The 25,705-nt window shown below is 41.8% G+C and overlaps 1 protein-coding gene across 11 annotated transcripts in view; it reads right to left on the bottom strand.

The window, feature by feature from the left end:
- Window positions 1-25,705, bottom strand: part of MAP4 (microtubule associated protein 4) — a 288,369-nt gene that overhangs the window by 115,871 nt on the left and 146,793 nt on the right. For all 11 annotated transcript variants that reach the window (XM_039526893.1, XM_039526892.1, XM_039526894.1 and 8 more), the window contains one exon: window positions 922-1,053. In XM_039526893.1, coding sequence (XP_039382827.1) covers window positions 922-1,053 — 132 coding nt within the window. The remainder of the gene's footprint in view (window positions 1-921; window positions 1,054-25,705) is intronic.

Below are 25,705 nucleotides of genomic sequence, written 5' to 3'. Positions count from 1 at the left end.
CTGCTGGCACCCCTTGATGAGGAACATACAGTAAATGTCACTTCAGCTTGGCTCATGAAATGCTCTCTAGTCTTCATGAGCAGAGGCAGAACACAGTGCATCTAATTCTAATCTGTTTACCTGTTGTTTAAATAGTAAAAATCCCATCTGAACTAAAATCTGGCAATGGGATCCAAGGCTGGAAGAAATCCGACAGTTTTGAACAAAAGGTTTAGATGCTTTTCTTTAAAAAAAATATAGACAGTGTCTACAATAAGGACAGATGTGTTTTGATGACAAACATTACTGTTAATATGGAGTGAATATAACGCAGACACTAGCTACTTAGTTGAAAAAGATACCATGAGACTATTAGTTAAAAAAAAGATACCAAGACGGTCATTATTAAGACTACAGATATGAGTTTCCTCAAACAAAGTGCTCTAAAGGAGTAGGTTTATGTCAGTCCAAGATCACTGGCAGATGTGAGCTATATGCGCCAATCTCCATCACTGTGCTTCAAAAATACATGGAGGTGAGTTGAAGTACAGTTCATTTTCACAGATCTTGGGTAGCATCTGACAGGGACACTACAATCTTAACAAAAAGACCCAAAATGACTCAATTTAAATTGGCTCACACGGCAGCATCCCATTTCCACAGAGCTCATTAGGGCACAAAGGTACAATTACCAGATAACCTATTCTGCAGTTTTATTTTTTTAGATTGTGTCCTGTGCCAGATTAAAACACCAGGTTGACAGTCTATATAACTCACTGGGGTGTTAAGGTCTTTGGAACTATGGGCAATGCATTTAGGAAAAAATGTGAGTGCGGAATAGAAAAAACAACCTTAAGTGAGGTGGTGAGATTCCAGGATTTTGTTGGCTAGGGTGCAGCCCTAAGGTTATTTTAACAATGGTGTAGGTTAATACAGCCATACCTGTCCCCTCCATGGGTCTGAATATCGACTGTGGTTCAAAACAAAGATCTCTATCGTCCATCGCCCAGGTCTCATTGCGATCCAGAAACTCTTTGTAGGACATTCTTTCACCCGTGATCTCTCTTGGGAATACTGAAATGTAACAAAAAGCAGCAACACTTACCAGTTAGTCACTAGGCTGAATTATTTCTGTGTATATGGTTTATGTTATGCTGAGTGGCAGAACTCTTGCTAAGGCTGACAGCACACATGATTTTTCAGTGAAATCAAACCCATCAATGTGCCGCAGTTCTACAATTTTAATGAAGTTTCTAAAGAGAAATGGAAGGAATGGGATTTGAAGACGCTTGATAAAAATCAAGAATGGAGTATTTATAAACCACAAGGTGTTCAAATGCCTTTAAATGCTGAGAAATTAGTGCCAGCAGCACACCCTACCCTTTAGGGTGTACGTTCACCAGAAAATTACATCAAGTTAGAACATAACTTGGAGGAGCCAGGTGAACAAAGACATCCCTTATTTGTGATTCATTTTTTTCTGGGAAAGAGTAGTTCATAGGAGCCTGGCAATGCTGCCGACCTCCCAGGCACAGTCGCACACTCCTGAATATTTATCTAGCAAAACACAAAAGAAAGTGCTTAAGCGTCTTTTTCATGGTCACTTGTCCCTGATGTGTGTCCATCTCCAGTAACTACTACTGTATAAACTGAACTGAAATGTCTAATCCCTTCAGAAAGGAAAACAAAAGCAGCAGTGACCCATCAGTAAGAGCTGGGACAGAGGAAAACACTGGGATCTGAATGAACTCAAACTCTGAGTCAAATAGAGCCTACTGGGCTCCTGCAAGGGTTAACTTACACCAAAAGTTACAATTACCATAGGCTCAAAGTCAGAATCCCAGTGTTGCCAACATGTGATTTTATTGCAAGTCTCTCAATATTTGGTTGCTTTGTGAAAGCCCAAGTACCAGCAGTTATTTCAATCATCTGGTCCAGTCTGGCAATTCCATGTTCCTATGAGATCTCAGAAAACTCTGTTTCACAACTGTCCATAAAGATTCCCTCTATTCTGCTCCAACCCACAATTTACCTGAAAACCTTATAAACAGTCTGGAGTTTGCCAGGCATGTATGGGAATCAACAGAGAACGTGTAGGATGAGGGACAATGCAGTGCATGGGGGGGAAAGCGTCATTGAGCAGGAAGGGAATTCTGACTGATGAGGCTGAACAAGACAGATTGGGAGTCTTGAAGAGCTCAGTGGAAGACACGAGAGATTCAAGGGGAACAGCATAAGGCTTTATTAAAAGCTCATAGTTACCTAAAGATGCCTATTGGCATATCGGTGCCAGTTAATTACATGCAGTTAATAATACAAGTATATTGCCAAATCCTAGATGTACTGTTGAGGGCCAGAAAATGGGAATTTAAAATGTATACACCTATTAAAGTGTTTTGATAACAATGCACAATACATAGACAAGTGCATACACCACCTCTGTATGTTAATACACATGCACCAAGACAGAAAAAAAATGTGTTTAGAAAAGGAGAACTTTACACTATGTTCAATTTCTGACTACCATTGATGGAGGACTCCTAGCTATCACAATTATCAGAGAGGTAGCCGTGTTAGTCTGGTTCTCTAAAAGCAGCAAAGAATCCTGTGGCACCTTATAGACTAACAGACGTTTTGCAGCATGAGCTTTCGTGGGTGAATGCCCACTTCGTCGGATGCTATCACAATGGGATCCTACAGATGCTACTAGCATCCTAAACCAGTTCCTGGTTTGGCAAGAGTATGCTGGGTTTTCTGTTGGTGTCTCTTAGCTATTATACTGCTAAATGACTGAATCTGATATGGTTCACTTCAGCAAGGAGGGTCTACAAGCTTCCCAGGCCAGGCTTTAAGATAGCACTGCTTCCTGCATGCAAAGGATAAAGGTGTGGATGTGTGCACTGGGGCGGAATGTGGAGGGAACAAAACTGCTGTGTGCATGGAGGGGGTGGGGGGATCAATGCAGACAATGTCTGATGATAAACTGGTGTCAGATTAGATGATACGCAGGCAAACAGACATTTTAACAGCAATATTTTACCGAAACAGACCATGATAATTAAGGTTTCCAAAGTGCTATTATAAATTTGGAGAGACACAATTATTCACAATTATTTGCAGGGTAGAGTAGCAAGGGATTTAATTAACATCTACTATAACCTCCTATTTAGGCTGTAAGCTCCTCCGGACAGGAACATGACAGTCTTTTGTCTGCCTATAGAGCATCGCATGAAATAATAGGAAGAGGTAATGTTTACACCAATGTGAGGAAACAGACTGAGAAAAATTAGGGGAATTTGACAGGAATTTCCCCTATGGAAATTTCCCCTGATCCAAAAGTCTCATTGACCCCAATGGGCTTTGAGTGGGCTCTAAATGCTTTAGAAAAAGCTTCTAGTGCTAGAGCTAGAATAAAAACACACATTTGTAAGTTGTTGGTACCTATTGTACCAGAAGAGAAACCAGAACCTTATGGCATTGGCAGGTAAGCAGGAGGAAATAACTTTTAAATTATTATTTTAAGATGTGTTTGTAAGTGGCAGAGTGATTACATCTGTGCCTTTAAATGAAAGGAGGGGGAATTTCCCTGCAATGTAGGGCATGCTGGGAATGGAGAGAAAGCAGGAAAACAGCAGAAGAAGTAGTATGCTTAGAACTGCTAAATAGAACAAAACTCTATAATGCTGTGGATACATTTTGATTTATAGCTGCATTTATAAAGCATTTGCTGTAGCAAAAACACTGGAGACTGGGCAATGGAGACCCAGACGCTGTGCTGAGGGCTAGGACAGCCAAACCAACAGAAAGCAAAGCATTGCTTGCTTTACGTAAGTACCTAGCTCTTATATAGTGCTTTACAGCAATACAGCTCAAATCCGTTTACAAAAGTAGCAAGTATCATTACCCCCATTTTACAAATGGGGAAGCTGAAGCAGAGGGGCAAAGTGCCTTGTCCAAGGTCACCCAGCAAGGTCAGTGGCAGAGCCAGAAATGGAACCCGGGTCTTCTAAGTCTCAATCCAGTGCTCTATCCACTAGGAAACCCTGCCTCCCCTACACAGAGCTGTTTTATTTAAACTGTGCTAAACTAGGATTGCCACTGACATTTAACTTATAATGTGAGTGGATCAAGAATGAAGACAAAATTTTATATTATATATTCTGTTCCTTACCAATGTTGACAACTTTTTAAAAAGAGACTTGCAGTTCACCCTTTTAAAAACATCACTATTCTAGGCAAATATTTGTATATTAAAACAGACTGAGTTATAATTGAGGGATAAAAAAAATGTAGATTCCTCAAGCTCATTTGATTCATTTCAATGCACAATACTTGGCCATCCAGACAAATCTAACAGGTGATGGTATTGTTCCATTGGGCATGGAATAAAAATGGCCTTAGAAAGGAACTCTGGAGACTGAGGGAAAAAAGTGAGGCAGCTCTTCATTTTGAGTCACAGTTCTCTCCCATCCCACCCCCACTGCCCAAAAAAATAAATCCTACATACAGCCAGCATTTCAGAGTAAACAAAACCACCCAAGTGTCTATTAAAATCACAGGAGGCCACACTCAATGAAAGAGACTGCTTTTCAATTTGACAAAAGTTATTCTTCCCCAGATTCTACCAGCAAGGGACAACATACCTAACTTCAAAAGAGGTGCAGGTCAATATCAAATCTGTAGCAAACCTATAAACTAATAAAGTGTGCTAACAGTTAGTCTTCTTGGCAACAAGGGCACACTGTTGACTCATATCCAGCTTCTCCTCCACTGTAATCCCCAGGTCCTTTTCTGGGGAACTGCCACTTAGTCAGTCCGTCCCCAGCCTGTAGCAGTGCATGGGATTCTTCCATCCTAAGTGCAGTCTAGGTCACTCTGGACCCTATCCCTACCCTACAGCGTATCTACCTCTCCCCCCAGCTTAGTGTCATCTGCGAACTTGCTGAGGGTGCAATCCATCCCATCATCCAGATCATTAATGAAGATGTTGAACAAAACTGGCCCCAGGACTGACCCCTGGGGCACTCTGCTTGATACTGGGTGCCAACTATTCTTAAAATTATTATTCTTAGTAATTTTTCTTGTTTTCTAGTCTACTGCATATTTCTGTAACAGGTCACATACGGCAAGCAGTGTCATCTAGTAGTCTCTAAAGAGAGTCAAACTCTGGGTTATCCCTCAATCCGACAATGACTCATGTGACCTTTGGCAAGTACTATAAGGCCTGATCCTGTAAAATGTTAGGTGCGGAACATCGCCAACTGTCACTGACTTCAAAGTGAGCTGAGGGCACTCAGCATCTTGCAGGATTATGTCCTCAACCTTTCAAGTGCTTCCGTTTCCACATCTGTAAAATGGAATAATATTGACCTACCTCTCTGGGATGTCATGAAGTTAAAAAATTTCAAGTGCTTTGAGATCCTTGTCTGAAAGCACAGAATGTTATACGCCTCAGATACATGTTTATGATTTGCTTTAGTCCCAAAACTGGGAGGGAAAAGAAGGAATGAAGGACTGGATGGCGAAAGATTAAACATATTCCACCTGACCTCATACCCTTACACAAACTCCTACCTCTTCTATAATAAAAGCTCAAAACTAAATGGTCCTAGGTGAATCAAGTTTACAGTCTTCTGTCAATACTTAAAAGCCTTGGGGGATGAATGTTTATAGAGCAAAATCAGAGTTGTCAGTCTCTGCGCTCCAGAAGCAGCCCAGGACCCACTGAACTGCCATGGAAACTGTGCCACCTTCCACCTACAGAGAATGTGGGTCCCTTCAGGTCTAGATTGAAGTCATTAGTGGGGCAGCTTGAGGAAATCTGCACTGAAGCTGCCAGGCTGCAATCCTACGTGGCTTAAGGATATACAGCCAGGAAGGAGTATTTATTATAATTGGAAGAAATTATTCCATGAGCAATTTGAAAGCACAATTGGCTTCTGTCACTTTTAATCCTGAAGATTTTTATGTCTAAGAATAAGCCTGCCAATCACACTGAAATAGCAGCTAGAAATTACACTTTCACTCACCTGAGAAATTCACAGTTTACTATTACTATCTGGTGCCTATAGAAGGGAGAGGGTGTATGAGTACTCGGCAGCACTCCCTACACAATCACCACATTATGTTATATCCCCTTTCCCTACCCTTTGGCAGTTTTATCTAGTAAGATCTCTGAGACAGGCACTGTCTGCTACTCTGTTTGTATGGTGGCTAGCTAGCACTCTGGGGCCCTGGTTTTGCTTGGTTCCTATACACTACCAGGATCTCTATAGTAAGATTCCAGGAATGTCATTGCGTGACACTTGAAGCCTAGAATGTCTGTTGAGTAAGTGTGAAGTTATGGAAGCAGCTACCAGTATGGCTGAGTGTGCTTTTTGCTCAAAATATCATCAGGTTAATATAAAATAATAATATATGGAGATTACCTATCTCATAGAACTGGAGGTGACCCTGAAGGGTCATTGAGTCCAGACCCCTGCCTTCACTAGCAGGACCAAGTACTGATTTTGCCCCAGCTCCCTAAGTAGCCCCCTCAGGGATGGAACTCAGAACCCTGGATTTAGTAGGCCAATGCTCAAACCACTGAGCTATCCCTCCCCGCCTTTATCACTGGGATTCACAAACTGACCATCCAATTTTTAAGTTCTCAGCCATTTTTTTTAAATACAGATGATTTTATGAATTACACCCACAAGACAGCACAGGCTTTCAGCTCCTCATTATAATGAGCTGTCTGGAAACAGGGCAGCTGAAATTTCAAGCCTAAGAAAAGAAAAGATTTAAACTAAAGTGAAAGGAGGGATAGATCCTTACAACTGGAAAATTCCATGACAGATGGTAAGTTGACGGGAGGGGGAAGAGAGGAGGTACTGATGAGAGATGGCCTAAAGGACAAGACCTCTCAGATGTTTGGGAAAGAAAAGCAATAACTAGATAAAAGGGGGGGATGCCCCAGGCATGAGGAAATGAAGACAATATACTAACCTTATATTTCTGTCACTAGTCTAATAATGTAAATTAAGTTAAGATGAAGTGCTGTAACTTACAGGTACAATAGATAAAGTCTCAGAAAAAACCTAGGTTAAGTTCCCAGTAACTGGAGGTCTCTGAGTATATTGCTTCCTTACATCCAGACTCTTGGAACTGTGCTCAGACAAAACCCTCAAAACATTAAAAACAGTTATGCTGCAGTAAGGTTACATGCCTGTTAACATGAACTGCTCTGCTCCTACAGTAGCCAAAGAGAGGCACCACTGCTGCTTCCTCATACTCTTCAGTTTCTATTTGCCTGTCCAGAACACAGACTCCAGAGGAATGCTGCCACAGAAGCACTGATCTATGGAAAAACAGTATTTTGGGGACTGCAGTTACTGCTCAGTAATCAGGGTTACTATATTAAATTGCCTTCAGAGTTCTGCACTCTTCAGGAAATACACACTTGCCCTAGTGACTAGGTGAACAGCTGAGTAAGATGGTTTATATAGGGACTGCAATGTTGCCCTAATAAAGCAGGCACCTGATCTATCCTCTGCATCTAGTAGTATGGATTGCTGGAAGTACACACTGGGCTGTCTCATGGCTGCTCTACAGATTTTAGCAACATTAATTCTATGAAGGGGAGTTTCAGAAGATGCAGATAAGGACGAAAGACCACCCTATCAGAGACATTGTTCAATCAAATCCGGCTGCGGGCACCGCAACCAAAAAATCAGCTTTACCAGTAAGAAGTTAATACAATCCCCTGAAGGCAATAAAATGGGTGAGAATATTAAGGACCAAAAAAAGCTTCCTTGAGAAGCTGCAAGGAATATCTGATGGAGCTCACAGTTCAGAAGCCATTTCAACAAAGGTTTAATAAAAAGAACGTGCTCTCCACTATGTCCTGCATTGCTGCAAAAGCTGCTAGATGTCACTAAGATCCAACCAGTGAGAAATGGCAGTCTGCCATGACCAGGCCAAATACTAAAGGGAACCCAAAGCAAGAAATACATCCACCGAAATGCAACATTAAAGAGTGAAAGACCTGGGATTTCAGAATGAAATATCCTATATTGCCAGGATATCTGAATATTAAAGATTCTAAAACCTTGAAAGACATGTTGACCAGAAACAATCACTTCAATTCACTAACTACTGCTATTTCCTTTGTTTAATAAATCAGTTTTATATGCAAAACATGTTTTGATAATTTTTTCTTATGTATCCAGAACTTTTAAAGTAGTTTTATTTACTAAACAAATGTAAATGCCATTTTTGTGCATTTTTAATTTAATTTGAATTTCCATCCAAACAGAGCTTGACAAATTGCAATAAAAAAATAAAATCTACTAAGAAAAAGGCTTCATTCCCATTTTCTAATATACTAAAAATGGAAAAATTAAGAATCTCATTAAAAATAAGATAAGCTTCATAATTGCTTAAACAAATGTGTATAGATATAACATATCTTCCTGGTTAGCAAAAAGAAGCATCAAGTTTAATGTAAAGGCTATATATATTTAGTTGCAAATCAACATGTTTTAATGGTTACCAACCAATGAGAATCAAGCTCTCTTAAGGAAAATAAAGTACAAATGCAAAATAATTAAAATCAATTATTTAAATCAAGGCTTCCTGCTTGATTTAATAATGATTTAAATCAGCAATCTACCCTGCACTGTGCTGTCCAACCATTAAATGAGAAAGAAGTAGGTTCTGGATGCAAAATGTCTGAGCCTTAGATCAGGCCTAACTGAAAGAAATAACAGGTCTCCTGGGATAACTACTTATGCTTTGAGTAATCAAGTCAGAATCCTATGCCAAAGCCTTGAGTAGCACCTTAGAAAATTAGGGAAAATGGGGGGAAGGAGGGACAAAGGACAGGGAAAAATGAGTGTTTCAGTTTAGCAGGAAGAAATACCTTCACGCCAGCAGATTCTCATCTGCTGTGGGGTAGAAGCTCTTCCAGCCACAGTGGGGGGAAAAAAAAACAGGCTATGACCTAAATATTTTACTGGGTTTTTGAAACTGGGGGACGGTGGGGGGTTAATTCTCCAGTAATTGTGCGACTTTAAATTAGGTTTAGGATTCTTAGACCATCTAAATGTTTAAATAAATCTGAATGACTGTTGCTTCCTCTACCTAAAGAGCAGTATTCGTAGATTCAAAGGCCAGAAGGGGCCACTATGATCATCTAGTTTGATCTCCTGTATTACACAGGCCATAGAACTTTCCCAAAATAATTCCTAGAACAGATCTTTAAGAAAAACATCCACTCTTGATTTAAAAATAGTCAGTGATGGAGTTTTCACACCCCTGAGCGACATACTTATACCAGTATATATCTGGCTTTAGTCATTTCTGAAGATGAGTAGGAAAAAACAACAACATTGTTTTCCTCATGTTAAGTTCGTTCCAAGAACTTTTCTTTAAAGAGCTCCAGTGTCTCCATGCTTTGGAGCAGATTCTTGAAATTTGGCAAAGGAGAACCCATGTGTCTGACACATGCTTTTTACTATTCCTGTGACAGAACACCCAAATTTGGCCAACCTATGAGCCTCTGGAAAATCTCAATTTGCACATGCTCAGTAGAAACTTGTTAGAGTTTGGCTGCTAAATTCTCCAAAGATTCTGTGCACACTGATCATGCTTCAGCCCCGCGTAGCTCCTACATGCAACTGGACTGCACATGTGCCATCACACAGAGTGACTGAGCATGCTCCATCCTGGGGCTGCAAGGGCAGGCGGAGCAGGACTTCCTCTGCAATTGCTGCTCTGGGCCACTGTGGTAGTGGGCAACAGAACAGACAACAGGGAAATCATCTCTTTTGTGTTCTCAGTGCTCCCCTTGCTGGCGCCCGGGCAGTAAGGAGAAAAAGGAAGCAGCTTGACTTAGGATAGAGAGGTGAGGAAGGTACACACTGGGAGATGGAGTTGCAGCAGCCGGGAGGGGTGGAGGGAGCAAAGGGGAAGATAAGAGCTGGGAGGGTGTAGGGGGTATATAGGCACAAATGGAGGGGAGGATTGGAGCAGAGAGGGAGAACACAACAATTTTGGTTTTAATTTCTCTGTGCCTCAATATCTGTAAAATGGTACTATCGCCACGTATCTCAGATGGGTTTTGTGACGATAAGTTCATTAATATCCGTGAAGCACTTGGATACTGCGATGAGAGCACCATAGAAACAACCGGTGGGGGGGGGGGATTTATTCAGTGTGGGGTTTGTATGGTGTGTGTTAAATGAGGCCTGGGGTCTCATATTAAATGATAAAAAGAAATATAGCACAACTATCCATCCACTTAATGAAGCAGGGGGCCTGGGAAAAAATATACTCTGATTATGGAGTTAAAGGCTGTCTCACAATGCATTCGCACAAGTGGACTGAATTAAGGTTGAACAGGCAATCTGGCACTTCTTAACTTTTCAGTGCTTGACTTTGCACTCAATGTTCTTTCAGAACGAGTTTTTAATGTAACCTGTAAAAAGACTAATGCTGCCACTTTTTGCGCTAAATACATACCGTTATTTTTCCTCATTCTTCAGAAGCCGTATCTTCCTTAAGAGATGTTTTCCCTACAAACAACAAGCTTAAACAAAAGCCTGGGAAAGATGTATTGCACTGCCTTGCTGTTCAATGAGCAAAATTATCTCCCAAGCTCGCATTTCCTGCTGGGGAAAATTAGATGCTCAGAAAGCAAGTCATTTGGTATCTGCATTTCAAATTTGAACGAAGAAGATGTATTGTCAGTAGGCTCTGGGCTGCAAAATAAAGCTGTAATTCAGCTTCCACATGTACTAACTTTTCCAGACTCTTGTATGTAAAGCCCCTGCATCTCAGATATGAGTCAGATTCAGACATTGCCCATGAGCCTCAGACAGATCACTGGCAATTACGTACTGAACCACATATGCCTGCAGTGCTCTGCAAAGATCACACATTCTACTATATGCCCAACCTAGATTTTTAAATATGCTTTTTTGATTGTTATGCCTTGGTTTTCTCTCACACCCCATTCTAAAACGGTGTCTCTCTGGAAAATGGAGAAAAAGAGAGTGTCACTATGCAGGATAGCTATGAGAGGGCAAAACACTAGTAACGAAAAGGTGGTGCAGGCCCAGATCAGTTTCTGATTCTAGGAGGAAACAAACAGCAATTTTTTGAGCTGAGTCACTGAATAACCAAACAGCCATTTCTGAGCTATAACTGTTTGTATGTGAACAAGGTGCCTGACACATTAGAGACCACCTGCTTCTGGATAGATTTTCCTTTTTTTTTTGGTGTGTTAAATAACAAAAGCACTTTAAGTCCTATTTTTACACTAAAGACTCTTGAGAGGTTTATTTCCACAATTGTTGTCATATGCACAAGTGAGAGCTCAGTGAGTGAAACAGCTCTACTGAAGAACCATACTTCTACCCCTAACAAACCCACTTTATCAGAGCAACATTTTAAATGAATTTTAGAGGGATACAGGCAGGGGGATAGCTCAGTGGTTTGAGCATTGGCCTGCTAAACCCAGGGTTGTGAGTTCAATCCTTGAGGAGGCCACTTAGGAATCCAGGGCAAAAAATTGGTCCTGCTAGTGAAGGCAGGGGGCTGGACTCAATGACCTTTCAAGATCCCTTCCAGTTCTAGGAGATTGGTATATCTCCAATTATTACCTTTACCTTTAATTAGTCATTAATAAAGGTTCCTTACCAGTGTTACTATACATCACCTTAGTATATTAAATCTGAAATTTAAAAATCTGGTTTTACACTACACTTTGGTTTTTGCAGGGATTGTTTTGTTGTGAATTTCACAGAGTTTGAACAATATAACTAGAGTAGTCTATAATTGTTTTACTTCAGGGTCCTTTCACAATGCTGCTGAGTTCTTTGCAGCCATTGAAAAGTGCTTCGACCCAAAGAAAGAAAGAAAATTTAAAAATTGTATTGATTGTGTGTGTATAAAAAACTAACAGTAAATGAGATCAGCATGACATGCCTAAATACATATAGTTATGAGTATGGAGAAATAAGAGGATAAATGAGTGCCTAGATAATGACAGGCTCCCTAAAAATGCACAATACCTATGTAAGTCAATTGAAATACTCCAGCTGGCTTCAATGGGCATTGGATCAGGCTTTATGTAAAGAGTCCTTATGAAACTTTGAATTTACAAGAGTGCTTCTACTGCAAATAGTTCATTGAGCAAGGCTACTGTGAGTTGTGTGTATTTAAGTTTATGTTAAATCTAGTGTATAAGGCTGTAAAGATACACAGGGGTATGAGAGGATCATCAACACTTAGGGGACCAGAGGAGATTACAGAAATTCAAGAATCAAATACGTTCAAAATACCTGACAGAGAGAAATTTTAAGAGGGGTAGCCATGTTAGTCTGGATCTGTAAAAACATAAGAACATGACTTTCTCAACATCACTCATGTTTTTTAATCTTTCCTCATATGGGACCCTCTCTAAACCCCTAATTTTTTTAGCTGCTTTTTCTGAACCTTTTCTAGTGCTAGAATATCTTTTTGGGTCTTAACTATCTTGAGTAGTTTAGTGTCATCTGTTCTCAATTCAAGGGGGCTAAAGCAACAGAGTGTCCTGTGGCACCTTTAAGACTAACAGATGTATTGGAGCATAAGCTTTCATGGGTGAATACCCACTTCATCAGACACATGTAATGGAAATTTCCAGAGGCAGGTATAAATATGCAGGCAAGAATCAGTCTCGAGATAATGAGGTTAGTTCAATCAGGGAGGGTGAGGTCCTCTGCTAGCAGTAGAGGTGTGAACACCAAGGGAGGAGAAACTGCTTTTGTAGTTGGCTAGCCATTCACAGTCTTTGTTTAATCCTGAGCTGATGGTGTCAAATTTGCAAATGAACTGAAGCTCAGCAGTTTCTCTTTGGAGTCTGGTCCTGAAGTTTTTTTTCTGCAGGATGGCTACCTTTAAATCTGCTATTGTGTGTCCAGGGAGGCTGAAGTGTTCTCCTACAGGTTTTTGTATATTGCCATTCCTAATATCTGACTTGTGTCCATTTATCCTTTTACGTAGGGATTGTCCAGTTTGGCCGATGTACATAGCAGAGGGGCACTGCTGGTATATTACATTGGTGGACGTACAGGTGAATGAACTGGTGATGTTGTGGCTGATCTGGTTAAGTCCTGTGATGGTGTCGCTGGTGTAAATATGTGGGCAGAGTTGGCATCAAGGTTTGTTGCATGGATTGGTTCCTGAGTTAAAGGACCGCACCCTCCATGACTGAACTAACCTTGTTATCTCCAGACTGATTCTTGCCTGCATATTTATACCTGCCACAGGACTCTCTATAAATTTTAGAGACACTGTTTACTCACAACCGATCCCTTTCCAAATTGACAGTGTGGGGAGACGTTGTAATGTTGAGCATTATTCGTATTACAATAGCATTTAGAGGCCCCAGCCAAGATCAAGGCCCCACTGTGCTAGGCATTACACACAGTGAGACTTCGTCCCTTACGCTATTATCTTATCAGAGCCGCTGACAACTGTAGTTTAGAGAAATGAGCTGTTACCTAGCGTGCTGTCATTCCCCATTCTAGTCATGAAAAAGATTATTTCTTATGAAATGGCTTCTGGCAAATTCAAATAGATTAACGGTGATCCAGGAGATAAAATACCCAATCCATATTTCTGCATTATAAATAAATTCCATGTGGGAAGAGGATGGGATAGCTGCTCTCAGTCTGCAAGGAAGAGGCAGAGAGTTAGCACTGGAGGAGGAGGTCTTATCTCTCTCAAAATAAACAAGTGTCACAGTATCAGAGGGGTAGCCGTGTTAGTCTGGTTCTGTAAAAGCAGCAAAGAATCTTGTGGCACCTTATAGACTAACAGACGTTTTGCAGCATGAGCTTTCGTGGGTGAATGCCCACTTGGTCGGATGCAAGAGTGGAAATTTCCAGGAGCAGGTAAATATAAGCAAGCAAGAAGCAAGCTAGAGATAACGAGGTTAGATCAATCAGGGAGGATGAGGCCCTGTTCTAGCAGCTGAGGTGTGAAAACCAAGGGAGGAGAAACTGGTTCTGTAGTTGGCAAGCCATTCACAGTCTTTGTTTAATCCTAAACTGATGGTGTCAAATTTGCAAATGAACTGAAGCTCAGCAGTTTCTCTTAGAAGTCTGGTCCTAAAGTTTTTTTTCTGCAGGATGGCTACCTTTAAATCTGCTATTGTGTGTCCAGGGAGGCTGAAGTGTTCTCCTACAGGTTTTTGTATATTGCCATTCCTAATATCTGATTTGTGTCCATTTATCCTTTCCTTAGAGACTGTCCAGTTTGGTCGATGTACATAGCAGAAGGGCATTGCTGGCATATGATGGCATATATTACATTGGTGGATGTGCAGGTGAATGAACCGGTGATGGTGTGGCTGATCTGGTTAGGTCCTGTGATGGTGCTGCTGATGTAGATATGTGGGCAGAGTTGGCATCGAGGTTTGTTGCATGGATTGGTTCCTGAGCTAGAGTTACTATGGTGCGGTGTGCAGTTACTGGTGAGAATATGCTTCAGGTTGGCAGGTTGTCTGTGGGCGAGGACTGGCCTGCCACCCAAGGCCTGTGAAAGTGTGGGATCATTGTCCAGGATGGGTTGTAGATCCCTGATGATGCATTGGAGGGGTTTGAGCTGGGGACTGTATGTGATGGCCAGTGGAGTCCTGTTGGTTTCTTTCTTGGGTTTGTCTTGCAGTAGGAGGCTTCTGGGTACACGTCTGGCTCTGCTGATCTGTTTCCAGTGTCACAGCTAATCAGTAGCTCATCAAGAGCCGTCCAAGGAAAGCCTGGTAATTCCTGAAGTGGTTTTAGTGATCCAGTAGGTGTTAGTTCAGGACTGACTGACAGAGTAACACTCCAATATGATATTGGGGGTACTGTACTCCTGAAGAGGCCATCTCTTGAAAGATTTCAAAGGGGTCCTGAAAGATCTCGTGGCACTTTGAAGAGATAAGGTGTTCACTTCAGTCTCCCAACAAATTCCAATTAGAGTAACTAGAGGGTTGTGCATTTTGCTGCTTCTGTAGGCTGAGCTCATTGCACACACCGGGTCCTCGTTACATCTCTCCTTTCCCCCCCCCCATAAGTTGTGTGTGCTCCCCATGACATCCTTGCAAGTGTCCCCCTTTCTGCACTCATGCCAGGGGCTGGGTGGTTCCCCTTCTGCCCATCCTAGGATCCCCCATCCCAGTGCTTTATGCTCCCCATTTCCCCTTCCCCCTATATGCCACCATGTATACTGTTATGCTGGACTGTATTAATGGCTGCCATAAATCAGTTCTTTTATCTATAGACAACTACAGAGGTAGCTGAAGCTGACGGGTCTGCTAACCAAATGCCAGGGCTCCATCTGCCATAAAATATTCCCCTTCCATCTTTTCCAGTGTTCACTAAAATAAGTAAGGTTCTGCCCATGGATACCTAAAACATTCCCTGAAATACTGGAATTGATCAGATGCGGCACTCAAAAGTTATCATGTTTCAGACAGACCAACAAATGCCAGGAAGTTGAAGGTAGAACTCCACTTTGTTCAGCTAATTACATCGTGCTGTCTTCAATTCCCCCTGCAATTTTAACTGCAGCATTCTTCACTGCCTGTCCTGTTCTGGAGTGTTGCTCAGTGCTTTTAGTAAGAGTTCTCTTCCATTCAAGCCACAGACTAAATTCAGGGTCAGACACCAAGAAGTGTATCAAACTGAGAGGGAGGCAGAAAAAATGGTTTCATGCAGTATATCTGGCATTCATACTAAAGAGAGCAAACTGAACCACTTCTAAGTGGTGAATTCACATATTTCGCCCGAGAGACTGATTTTTCAAAGCAGAGTGTAGAAACACTCCAGTTACCCCTTTAACTTCCAGGAGCAGTCTTGAAGGGTCCAGAAGCATACATCAACATGAGCACTATTGCAGAAAATTCAAATGCAGAGAACTGTCCAACTTCTAGCAAGCAACCTCAGTTCTTTCTCCAGACAGTGAACTAAGAACGGATGTCAAGTGAAATATGAATTCACTGGTTGTCATATTCTAGATTCCGACTATGTGTTTTCTTTACTGGTGATAGGCTTGCTATTGAACACCAAGGCCTGGTCTACACTGGTGGGAAATCGATCTAAGTTATGCAACTTCAGCTACATGAATAACGTAATAAACCATTCACTGGCCTCTGACCAAACAGTACTTGTCAATCCACTGTTGCAAGAGACAGCACAGTGGAGGGGAATGAGCAGAAGCAAAGAGTCAGGAGTGCCTGAATTGGATCTCAACTTTCACTGACTTGTAAGAAAAGGGGGGAAAGAATGTTCTGTCAGTGGTGATAACATCAGGTATGCTAGTAAATGTACTGGATTCCTAGTTAACCCCCCCCCCCCCCATGGCACCTTCTTCAGATGTTTTTATTATCTACAATTTGGAACAAGAGATGCTTGCACTCTAGAAAATACATATTTGAGGTCAAATGTGGTTTGGGGGGTGAGATGGAAAGGAATATACCCATAATGTAGCTCAAAACAAACACAGTCACAAGGTATGAATATTTCCATTTCTAGCCACAGTGAGGCTATTAATGCTTGCACAGGGGATAGATCACTTGATGATTACCTGTTCTGTTCATTCCCTATGGGGAACCTGGTATTGGCTGCTGTGAGAATACAGGATACTGGGCTAGAAGGACCTTTGGTCTGACCCAGTATGGCCGTTCTTATGTTCACCGATTTAAAATGCTACTGTTTTCTTTTTGTTCCATAAACTACTCTTGCATTTTCACCCATTCCCTGGAACCTGCACAACTTTGCACTAGAAGCATGAAATTGTCTCTACAAACCAGTGCCATTCAGGATTAATTGACATGAAGACTACATTCAAGAAAATTTATTAAAAACTATTGTGGCTGTAAATATACAGGAGCCCCCATATGTTTGTTCTGCAGAATGAGCTAGAGATCACGGAAATAATGCTTAAAATAGCAAATTTCCCTTCAGCATTATAGTCGAGTTTGTTTAATGCTGAGATTATAGTCTGTTTCTCAGCCTATATTCACACACACATTGCTGCTGACCTAGTTTCAGTTCTTAAAATCCTATGGCAAAGGGAGTAAATTCACATGAGGGATCAGAAGCAGTCAAGAGAAATATCTACCCTATTCAGAATGCCATTAATTCCAGATAGTGTCAAACTAATGACGTGAGGGACATCAAAGCAAGAAGCCATTTACATAATACTAGAGAAAATGATGATTCCATTGCTATTTATCTGGGAAGCTTCTGTTTATGAGATGATGGAAGAATGACAGGCTGCTTCTGCTCACTGAAATCATTATCACTTACAATTTTATGGAAAAGGGTTATCACTCAACATTCAGGGAATATTGAAATCCCTCAACAAGGGGAAAACATTTTTGCTAAGTAAAAATTTGGCAACATTTCCTTTTTCCTACAGAAATAGCTCCAACCAAGGAAGGATTATTATTCTAGCAGACAAGCCACTCAGAGTGATGCACAGCAGTCTTTTAAAGGGTCAGCTATTGCCGCTCTTCACCTGCAGTGGGGGACTACTAGAGGTGGCATATGCATCCAACTATCTTAGCACCTGCTTCAGATGAGCAAATACAAGGAGAGCACAGAGGAGACCAAAGAGTAGGAAGATGATCTGTTATGCAGATCTTTTCCTTTCTGCAGCCTGTACATTCTCACCTTCATGATTTCAACAGAGACAGGTTCCAGGTGTGACAGTACCTCCCATAAGGCTCCATGGAAACATGCTTAGAATGTGTTTTATGCTACATATGCCATGTAACATATCTCTGTAAAGGTTATGATCTGCTGAATGTATTAATCCTATTTGCATGCACGTATCATTTTTGTATTCAACGTTATGAATGTTGGCTGTGTACTGGCTTGATTTCTAAATAACCTTAGTAGAGCATTTCTCAGTTCCTGGAGAAAGGCAGGTTGAAATTAAGTACCTAATCAAGAAACACTTAAAGGACAATGGATCTTGGAATGCTCCAATCCACATAAGAAGTCTACTTGAGGACGTTCAAAGTAGCATGTAAATGATGGATGCTACCTGTAAAAACTGTGAGTCATGCATGGACATGTGACTTGCCCAGGTGACTCCTAAACTCCATCTTGGAGCTGGACTTTGCATAGGAGTGAGGAGGGGGTATCTATTTAAACCCCTGGGCGACCCCTGCATTTTGTCTTCAGCTGGCTAAAGAGAGAGCATCACCACCCCCCAGGATACTGAAAGAAACTGGAACGAAGGACAGAGACTGCAAGGGGTGTGAGTGATTGCTGGACTCAGGCTAAAAGGAGATTAGTCTGTAAAAAGGAGCATTCTGGAACTGGTGAGATTATCTGTATTCAGTTTGATTAGACATAGATTTGCACATTTTATTTTATTTTGCTAGGTGACTTACTTTGTTCTGTATGTTACTACTTGGAACCACTTAAATCCTACTTTCTGTATTTAATAAAATCACTTTTTACTTATTAGTTAACTCAGAGTATGTATTAGTACCCGGGGGAGCAAACAACTGTGCATATCTCTCTATCAGTGTTATAGAGGGCAAACAATTTAGGAGTTTACCCTGAATAAGCTTTATACAAGGTAAAACTGATTTCTTTGGGTTTAGACCTCATTGGGAGTTGGGCATCTGGGTGTTAAAGACAAGCACACTTCTGTTAGCTGCTTTCAGGTGAACCTGCAGTTTTGGGGCAAGTAATTCAGACCCTGGGTCTTTGCTGGAGCAGACGGGAGTGTCTGGCTCAGCAAGACAGGGTGCTGGAGTCCTTAGCTGGCAGGGAAAACAGGAGCAGAGGTAGTCTTGGCACATCAGTTGGCAGCTCCCAGGAGGGTTTCTGTGATCCAGCCCATCACACCAGGCACTCAGACAAAATAGAATTGATAATGCCCCCGCCTTTCCCTATTTGACAGTAACTAGACTGGACATTTCCAGGGTTGTCAGAAGACTTTCATGGACTATGAAGCTCCATCTACATAAAGAACTGCAGTGATTGCACTGCAGGGCATTTTTGTAGTCAGGGCAGACAAGTCTGTTCTGTTTTTGTTTTAGGAAAAAATATAGCACTGAAAAGCAACTTTGACCTTGAAACACAGCTAAGTGACTGAAGTGCACTTGTATTCATTCTATCATCACTTATCCCAAACTTTCCGAGATTACTTCAGAGGTGCCACAAAAGAATTAGCTTTTACCTCATCAACTCAACGTCATATAGAGTTATATGTTAACCACATCAAGGTGGAACCACACACTGGGTTATCAAAGAGAATGCCAAAGACCAAAGCAGATTGTGAAGAACTTCAACAAGATCTCACAAAACTAAGTGATTGGGCAACAAAATGGCAAATGAAATTTAATGTGGATAAATGTAAAGTAATGCACATTGGAAAAAATAACCCCAACTATACATACAACATGATGGGGGCTAATTTAGCTACAACGAGTCAGGAAAAAGATCTTGGAGTTATCGTGGATAGTTCTCTGAAGATGTCCATGCAGTGTGCAGAGGCGGTCAAAAAAGCAAACAGGATGTTAGGAATCATTAAAAAGGGGATAGAGAATAAGACTGAGAATATATTATTGCCCTTATATAAATCCATGCATCTCGAATACTGTGTACAGATGTGGTCTCCTCACCTCAAAAAGATATTCTAGCACTAGAAAAGGTTCAGAAAAGAGCAACTAAAATGATTAGGGGTTTAGAGAAGGTCCCATATGAGGAAAGATTAAAGAGGCTAGGACTCTTCAGTTTGGAAAAGAGAAGACTAAGGGGGGACATGATAGAGGTATATAAAATCATGAGTGATGTTGAGAAAGTGGATAAGGAAAAGTTATTTACTTATTCACATAATACAAGAACTAGTGTGCACAAAATGAAATTAATAGGCAGCTGGTATAAAACAAATAAAAGGAAGTTCTTCTTCATCAACTTGTGGAACTCCTTACCTGAGGAGGTTGTGAAGGCTAGGACTATAACAATGTTTAAAAGGGGACTGGATAAATTCATGGTGGCTAAGTCCATAAATGGCTATTAGCCAGGATGGGTAAGAATGGTGTCCCTAGCCTCTGTTCGTCAGAGGATGGAGATGGATGGCAGGAGAGAGATCATTTGATCATTGCCTGTTAGGTTCACTCCCTCAGGGGCACCTGGCATTGGCCACTGTCGGTAGACAGATACTGGGCTAGATGGACCTTTGGTCTGACCCGGTACGGCCTTTCTTATGTTCTTATGTTATGTTCTTATGTTCTTAAGTTTTGGATTTTTAAAAGAGGCTTGAACCCATTCAAGCACAACAAATATTTCACACCATAATTTGACCCACCTGCATACAGCAGCTGAATTGCAAGCAACACAATTTTGTAGGCAACTAATCTCATATTTGGATGCATGCTGGTATTTTAAGAGAATAATATTTTGAAACAGGTAAAATTGAATGAAGTAACTATTGAGCTTAAAGAGAAAGCTACATGCTATAACTTCCCATCCACACAGGCCCCAGCTATGGCATCTCATTTGATTGGGATTTAGTGCTGGAAGCCTTTTTATGAAGTATCTGAAATCCTATGAGACTGCTACAAAGACAAATCAAAACAACAACAGTTCATGGCAGCAATCATATCAATGGAACTAATTTTTTTTTTTAATTGTGGTAGAAAATGAAAAGAGGAAGATCAGAGGTTGGAAAGCCTCACAAATAAAAGGAAACAGAATGAAAGCAGGTTTCAGAGGGGTAGCTGTGTTAGTCTGTATCAGCAAAAACAACAAGGAGTCCTTGCGGCACCTTAGAGACTAACAAATTTATTTGGGCATAAGCTTTCGTGGGCTAGAACCCACTTCATCGGATGCATGGAGTGGAAAATACAGGAGCAGGTATAAACACATGAAAAGATGGGAGTTGCCTTACCAAGTGTGAGGTCAGTCTAACGAGACAATTCAAAAACTCTGAAAACTAGATTGTCCTGGGCCATTAGGGAAAGGGCCTCCAAGTACCTTAATGCTGAATACTGTTCTACACCATGTTTGCAGTGAAGAACAGAAGATTAGTTACAGACTACAGAAATGGGAGAAAAATAAGAAGTAGGTATATCAAAGGAATAACCTAAACAGATCACTCATTTCCTGGTGAATTATTTATGTGCTGCACCGCTGTTTCACAGATTTGATAACTTTAGCACTAAGTGAAATATCTGAAATACAATTTCTATTATACCTCTAGTTATTGCGCTTTACTGAAAAGCTTCTCTTGAAGGTTACCTTTGGAGTCCTACAGTCCTACCACTAAGACACCTACAAAATTTCACGTGGACCATTATTTCTCTATACTAAATAGCACTTGTAGGGATTCCAGGCAAATGATCATGAGGCAAAGTGGAGCTACAATATGTTCATGTAACATCAACCCCCAACACAAAGAGTACCTTGATCTGGCAATTTTAATACTCTCCAGAATTGCAGCACCTTGGTTTATCATTCAACAAGCAGGGTTAGCGCTCAAAAGTGAGTCATGGTAACTGGACCACTTTAATTTAAAATGGAACGAGAGAATAATCTCTGGGTACAAATACAAAACGGAACCTAGCCAATGCAAAATGACCGTAAGGCTATTCTGGCCTATTAGCAGGCATGGTCAGTGTGACTGGCAGTTAAAGTCACTAATCAGCAAGCATACATTTTTCTGAACTCAGATGTTAAATTCCTCCTAACTGAGCCATGCAACAGTTGGCCAGCTAAGGACCTAATCTTGCCCTCATAGAGTCTTAATTCCTAGATCTACACTCAGAGGTAAAATTGGATTTTTTCATGACTTGGGTTCTGACATCTTAAAACAGACTCTGTACTTTGCTGAATGTGTTTGTGTTATGCTTCCTAACACTTCAGTGGGTGGAAAGTATAAATGCAGATTTTCCCATTTAACCCAGAATCATAAACCACAACCTATTTTGGGGCTCTGGGTTTAAGATACCCATATCTTTCTTTATGTTCTTTCCCTTCATTTTCAACTTCGTAGTACAATAGCTCATCTGCCCGTATGCATAAATAGTGCCAGGTTAGCTAAACAGATGTAAGGAGGATTTTCTATAATAATTTCACTTAACACTGATATGAAAAACAAAATAAAATATTTAATACAGTATAGATTTCTAGGCTTATGTCCTAAGGAAGCAGAATGGCTGTTTCAGCACATAAGTTCGTTAACTTTAAGAACCCTTCCTACACCTCCTCTTGGTACTGCCTGGTTCTTTGAAGATATCCACGAATGTAACTATCCAAAATCTCATTGAAATCAATGTCCTTTGTGATACCACAAGTTCATGCCATCTGAGAGAGACACAGGTGCTAGAGTTGGGGAGGGCCAAAGGGCCATTGCCCCCCATTTTTTAAAACCTGAAGTTGAGGTCCTGAACATGACCTTGCGCTGCATTGCAGCACGGTGCTGGCAAGGTCCCACCACTCTGCATGGCAACAGCCGGGCCATCACCTACCACTGGCAGCCAAAGCCTCTGGTGGCAGCTCCTCCCAGGCTCGCCAGCACAAAGGGTAAGATAAGGCAAGACAAGGCGGATATAGAATGAAGGCAGGGGCTCCAGGATGGCCAGGCTGCTGGGGTGTGAGAGAGCCGGGGGGAGGCAGAGGCTGCAGGAGGGTCATGCTCCTAGGAAAGGAGAGAATAAGGGCTCTGGGACTGTTGGGCTGCTAGAGGGCGGAGGGCAGGGAACAGGGGCTCCAGGACAGTAAGGCTGGTGTGTGTGTGGTGATACAGGGGAAGCAGAGGTACAAAGGACATAGGGAAAGTTAGGACAGAGGCCTGGAGGCCACATTTTGGCTGATAGGTAAGAGATTAAAGTCCAGGACTTCCATGGCAGCATTCTCTGAAATGCTTCCAGTTCCACGTGCTGGGTCAGTTGGACAGGCAGAACTGCAGGGTCTCAATGCGTGGATGAAACTATGGTGTTTCAGAGGAGGGACTTAGGTTCATTAGAAACTGGGAATCCTTTTGGAAAAGGAGGAGAATGGGCTCCACCTAAACCAACACAGAACCAGATTGCTGGGATATACAATTAAAAAGGTGGTAGAGCAGTTTTTAAATTAAGGGCTAGGGAAAAGATGACAGGTGCGGAGGATCGCATGGTCCAAACAGCGACATCACATGGGGAGGATTTATTAAAGGGGATACTCTATATCCTGGTAAAGAGGAGACAATAGAAGTTGATAAAGTGCAGGTAAGAACTGAAGAGAAACAGTCAAATGAAAAAAAAGAGTCCCATTCAACTTACTCCTGAGGACATTCCGTGCCAAAAAATTAAAAATTCTGCAAATTGTATTTGTCAAAACAACACTACATAATCATGCCAGTTTCAATTATTTTGGTAATTTATTTAAAAATACCTGTCAGCAAGTATGTCTGTAACAATACAGAGACGACACACACAAATTCCCCCAGGAGTAGAGAGTTAAAGAAATCCCTATGATAACCCAGTTCCTGTTTCTCTGCCCTCTTCCCCCCGCAGAGCCCAGCTGCGGGTCAGATACCCACAACCCCTCCCACCAGAGCACAGCCATCCCCCCCCCAGCCAATACACCCCAACCTCCCCCCACAGAGCCCAGCCACAGAGCCCCCACCCTTACCCAGATACCCGCGTGCCCTCCCCCACAGAGCCCAGGGATCCAGAGGAGGAAACAGCTTGATGCTTGGCCCCAGGTTTGCACTGCCCTCTCCTTCCCTCAGGGCATGCTGGGAACTGCAGCTGCCAGGAACCCTCTAGCTCCTTCGGTTTCCCCACCACCACCCCAGCAGTGTCTTCTATGGACGAGCTGGGCTCTGCCGGGTCCAGCAGCCCTTAGTGGCAGCTAGCAGCACTGCAGTCCATCTCGGGGGAGCAGGGAGAAATTCTGCCCACACAATGTTAATTTTGGCAAAATTCTGCATTGCGCAGTGGTGCAGAATTCCACAGGAGTATCAATTGTCTTATATGAAGATAAATAGTGACCATTTTTTTATAATGTAAGTGCTTGTATACAAATGCTAGACATCGAAATACTAAAATGGATGAACTGGGGTGCCTGGTATTAAATTAGGATATTGATATAAGGCGGCATCACAGAAACCTAGTGGAACCATGATAATCAATGGGACACAGTAACACCAGGGTACAAAATATATATGAACAACACAGTAAGCCATGCAGGCAGGGGAGTGACATATGTTAAAAAAAAAGCAGAGTCAAATATAATAAAAATCTTAAATGAATCAAACTACACCATAGAATGTCTATGGACAGAAATTCCATGTATAGCAGTAGGAATATACTACCGACCACCTGACCAGGATGGTGATGGTGAAGGTGAAATGTAGAGGCTACAAATCCAGAAATATTCAGTAATAATGGGGGATTTCAACTATCCCCATATTGACTGGGAAAATGTCGCCTTGGGGTGTGTTGTCTGATTTTAAGGGATTAATATTAGATGGGATGTAGAGATACAGTTTCTAGACACCATTAATGGCTGCTTCTTGGAGCAGCTAGCCCTGGACTCACAATGAGAGAAGCAATTCTTGATATAGTCCTAAGTGGAGCACAGCATCTGGTCCAAGAGGTGAACATAGCTGAACCACTCAGTAATAGCCACCATACAGTAATTAAATTTAAGCTCCCTGTAGGGGGGAAAACACCAGAGAAACCCACTTCAGTAGCATTTAAGTTCAAAAAGGGGAACTACAGAAAAAATGAGGAAGCTAGTTAAAAAGAAATTAAAAGGAACAGTAACAAGAGTGAAATGCCTGCAAGCTTCATGGAAACTTTTTTAAAACATCATAATAAAGGCTCAAACTAAATGTATACCCTAAATAATAATTAAAAACAAAAAACAGTAAAAAGGACCCAAGAAATGCCACCATGGCTAAACAGAATAAAAGAGGTAGTTAAATTTCCTTTAAAAATTAGAAGTCAGGTCTTACTGAGGAAAATAGAAGGAGCATAAACTCTGGCAAGTCAAGTGTAAAAGTATAATTAAGCAGGCCAAAAAAAAAAAATTGAAAAGCACTTAGTGAAAGACAAAAACTAAACTGCAAACTAAACTAAAATAAAATAAAATAAACAAAAAAATCAAGTATACCAGAAGCAGGAAAAGACGGTTACTCACCTGTAGTAACTGGTGTTCTTCGAGATGTGTTGCTCCTATCCATTCCATGTAGGTGTGCGCGCCGCGCGTGCACGGCTCTTCGGAACATTTTTAGCCTAGCAACTCCGGCGGGCCGGCTGGCGCCCCCGGGAGGGGCGCCGCCCTGGCGGCGGATATATACCCCAGCCGGCCCGTCCGCTCCTCAGTTCCTTCTTGCCGGCTATTCCGACAGTGGGGAAGGAGGGCGGGTCTGGAATGGATAGGAGCAACACATCTCGAAGAACACCAGTTACTACAGGTGAGTAACCGTCTTTTCTTCTTCGAGTGATTGCTCCTATCCATTCCATGTAGGTGATTCCCAAGCCTTACCTAGGCGGTGGGGTCGGAATGAGACGTGGCGGAGTGTAAAACCGCAGAGCCGAAGGCTGCGTCGTCTCTAGACTGCTGCACCAACGCGTAGTGGGAAGCGAAGGTATGGACTGAAGACCAGGTGGCCGCTCTACAGATGTCCTGGATGGGGACATGGGCCAGGAAAGCGGCCGATGAGGCGTGTGCCCTCGTGGAGTGGGCAGTGAGTCGAC

The sequence above is a fragment of the Mauremys reevesii genome, linkage group 2, assembly GCF_016161935.1.
Source record: "Mauremys reevesii isolate NIE-2019 linkage group 2, ASM1616193v1, whole genome shotgun sequence".
NCBI lineage: Eukaryota > Metazoa > Chordata > Testudines > Geoemydidae > Mauremys > Mauremys reevesii.
The sequence above is the reverse complement of the archived record's forward strand: the minus strand, read 5'-3'. Positions and strand labels throughout refer to the sequence as shown.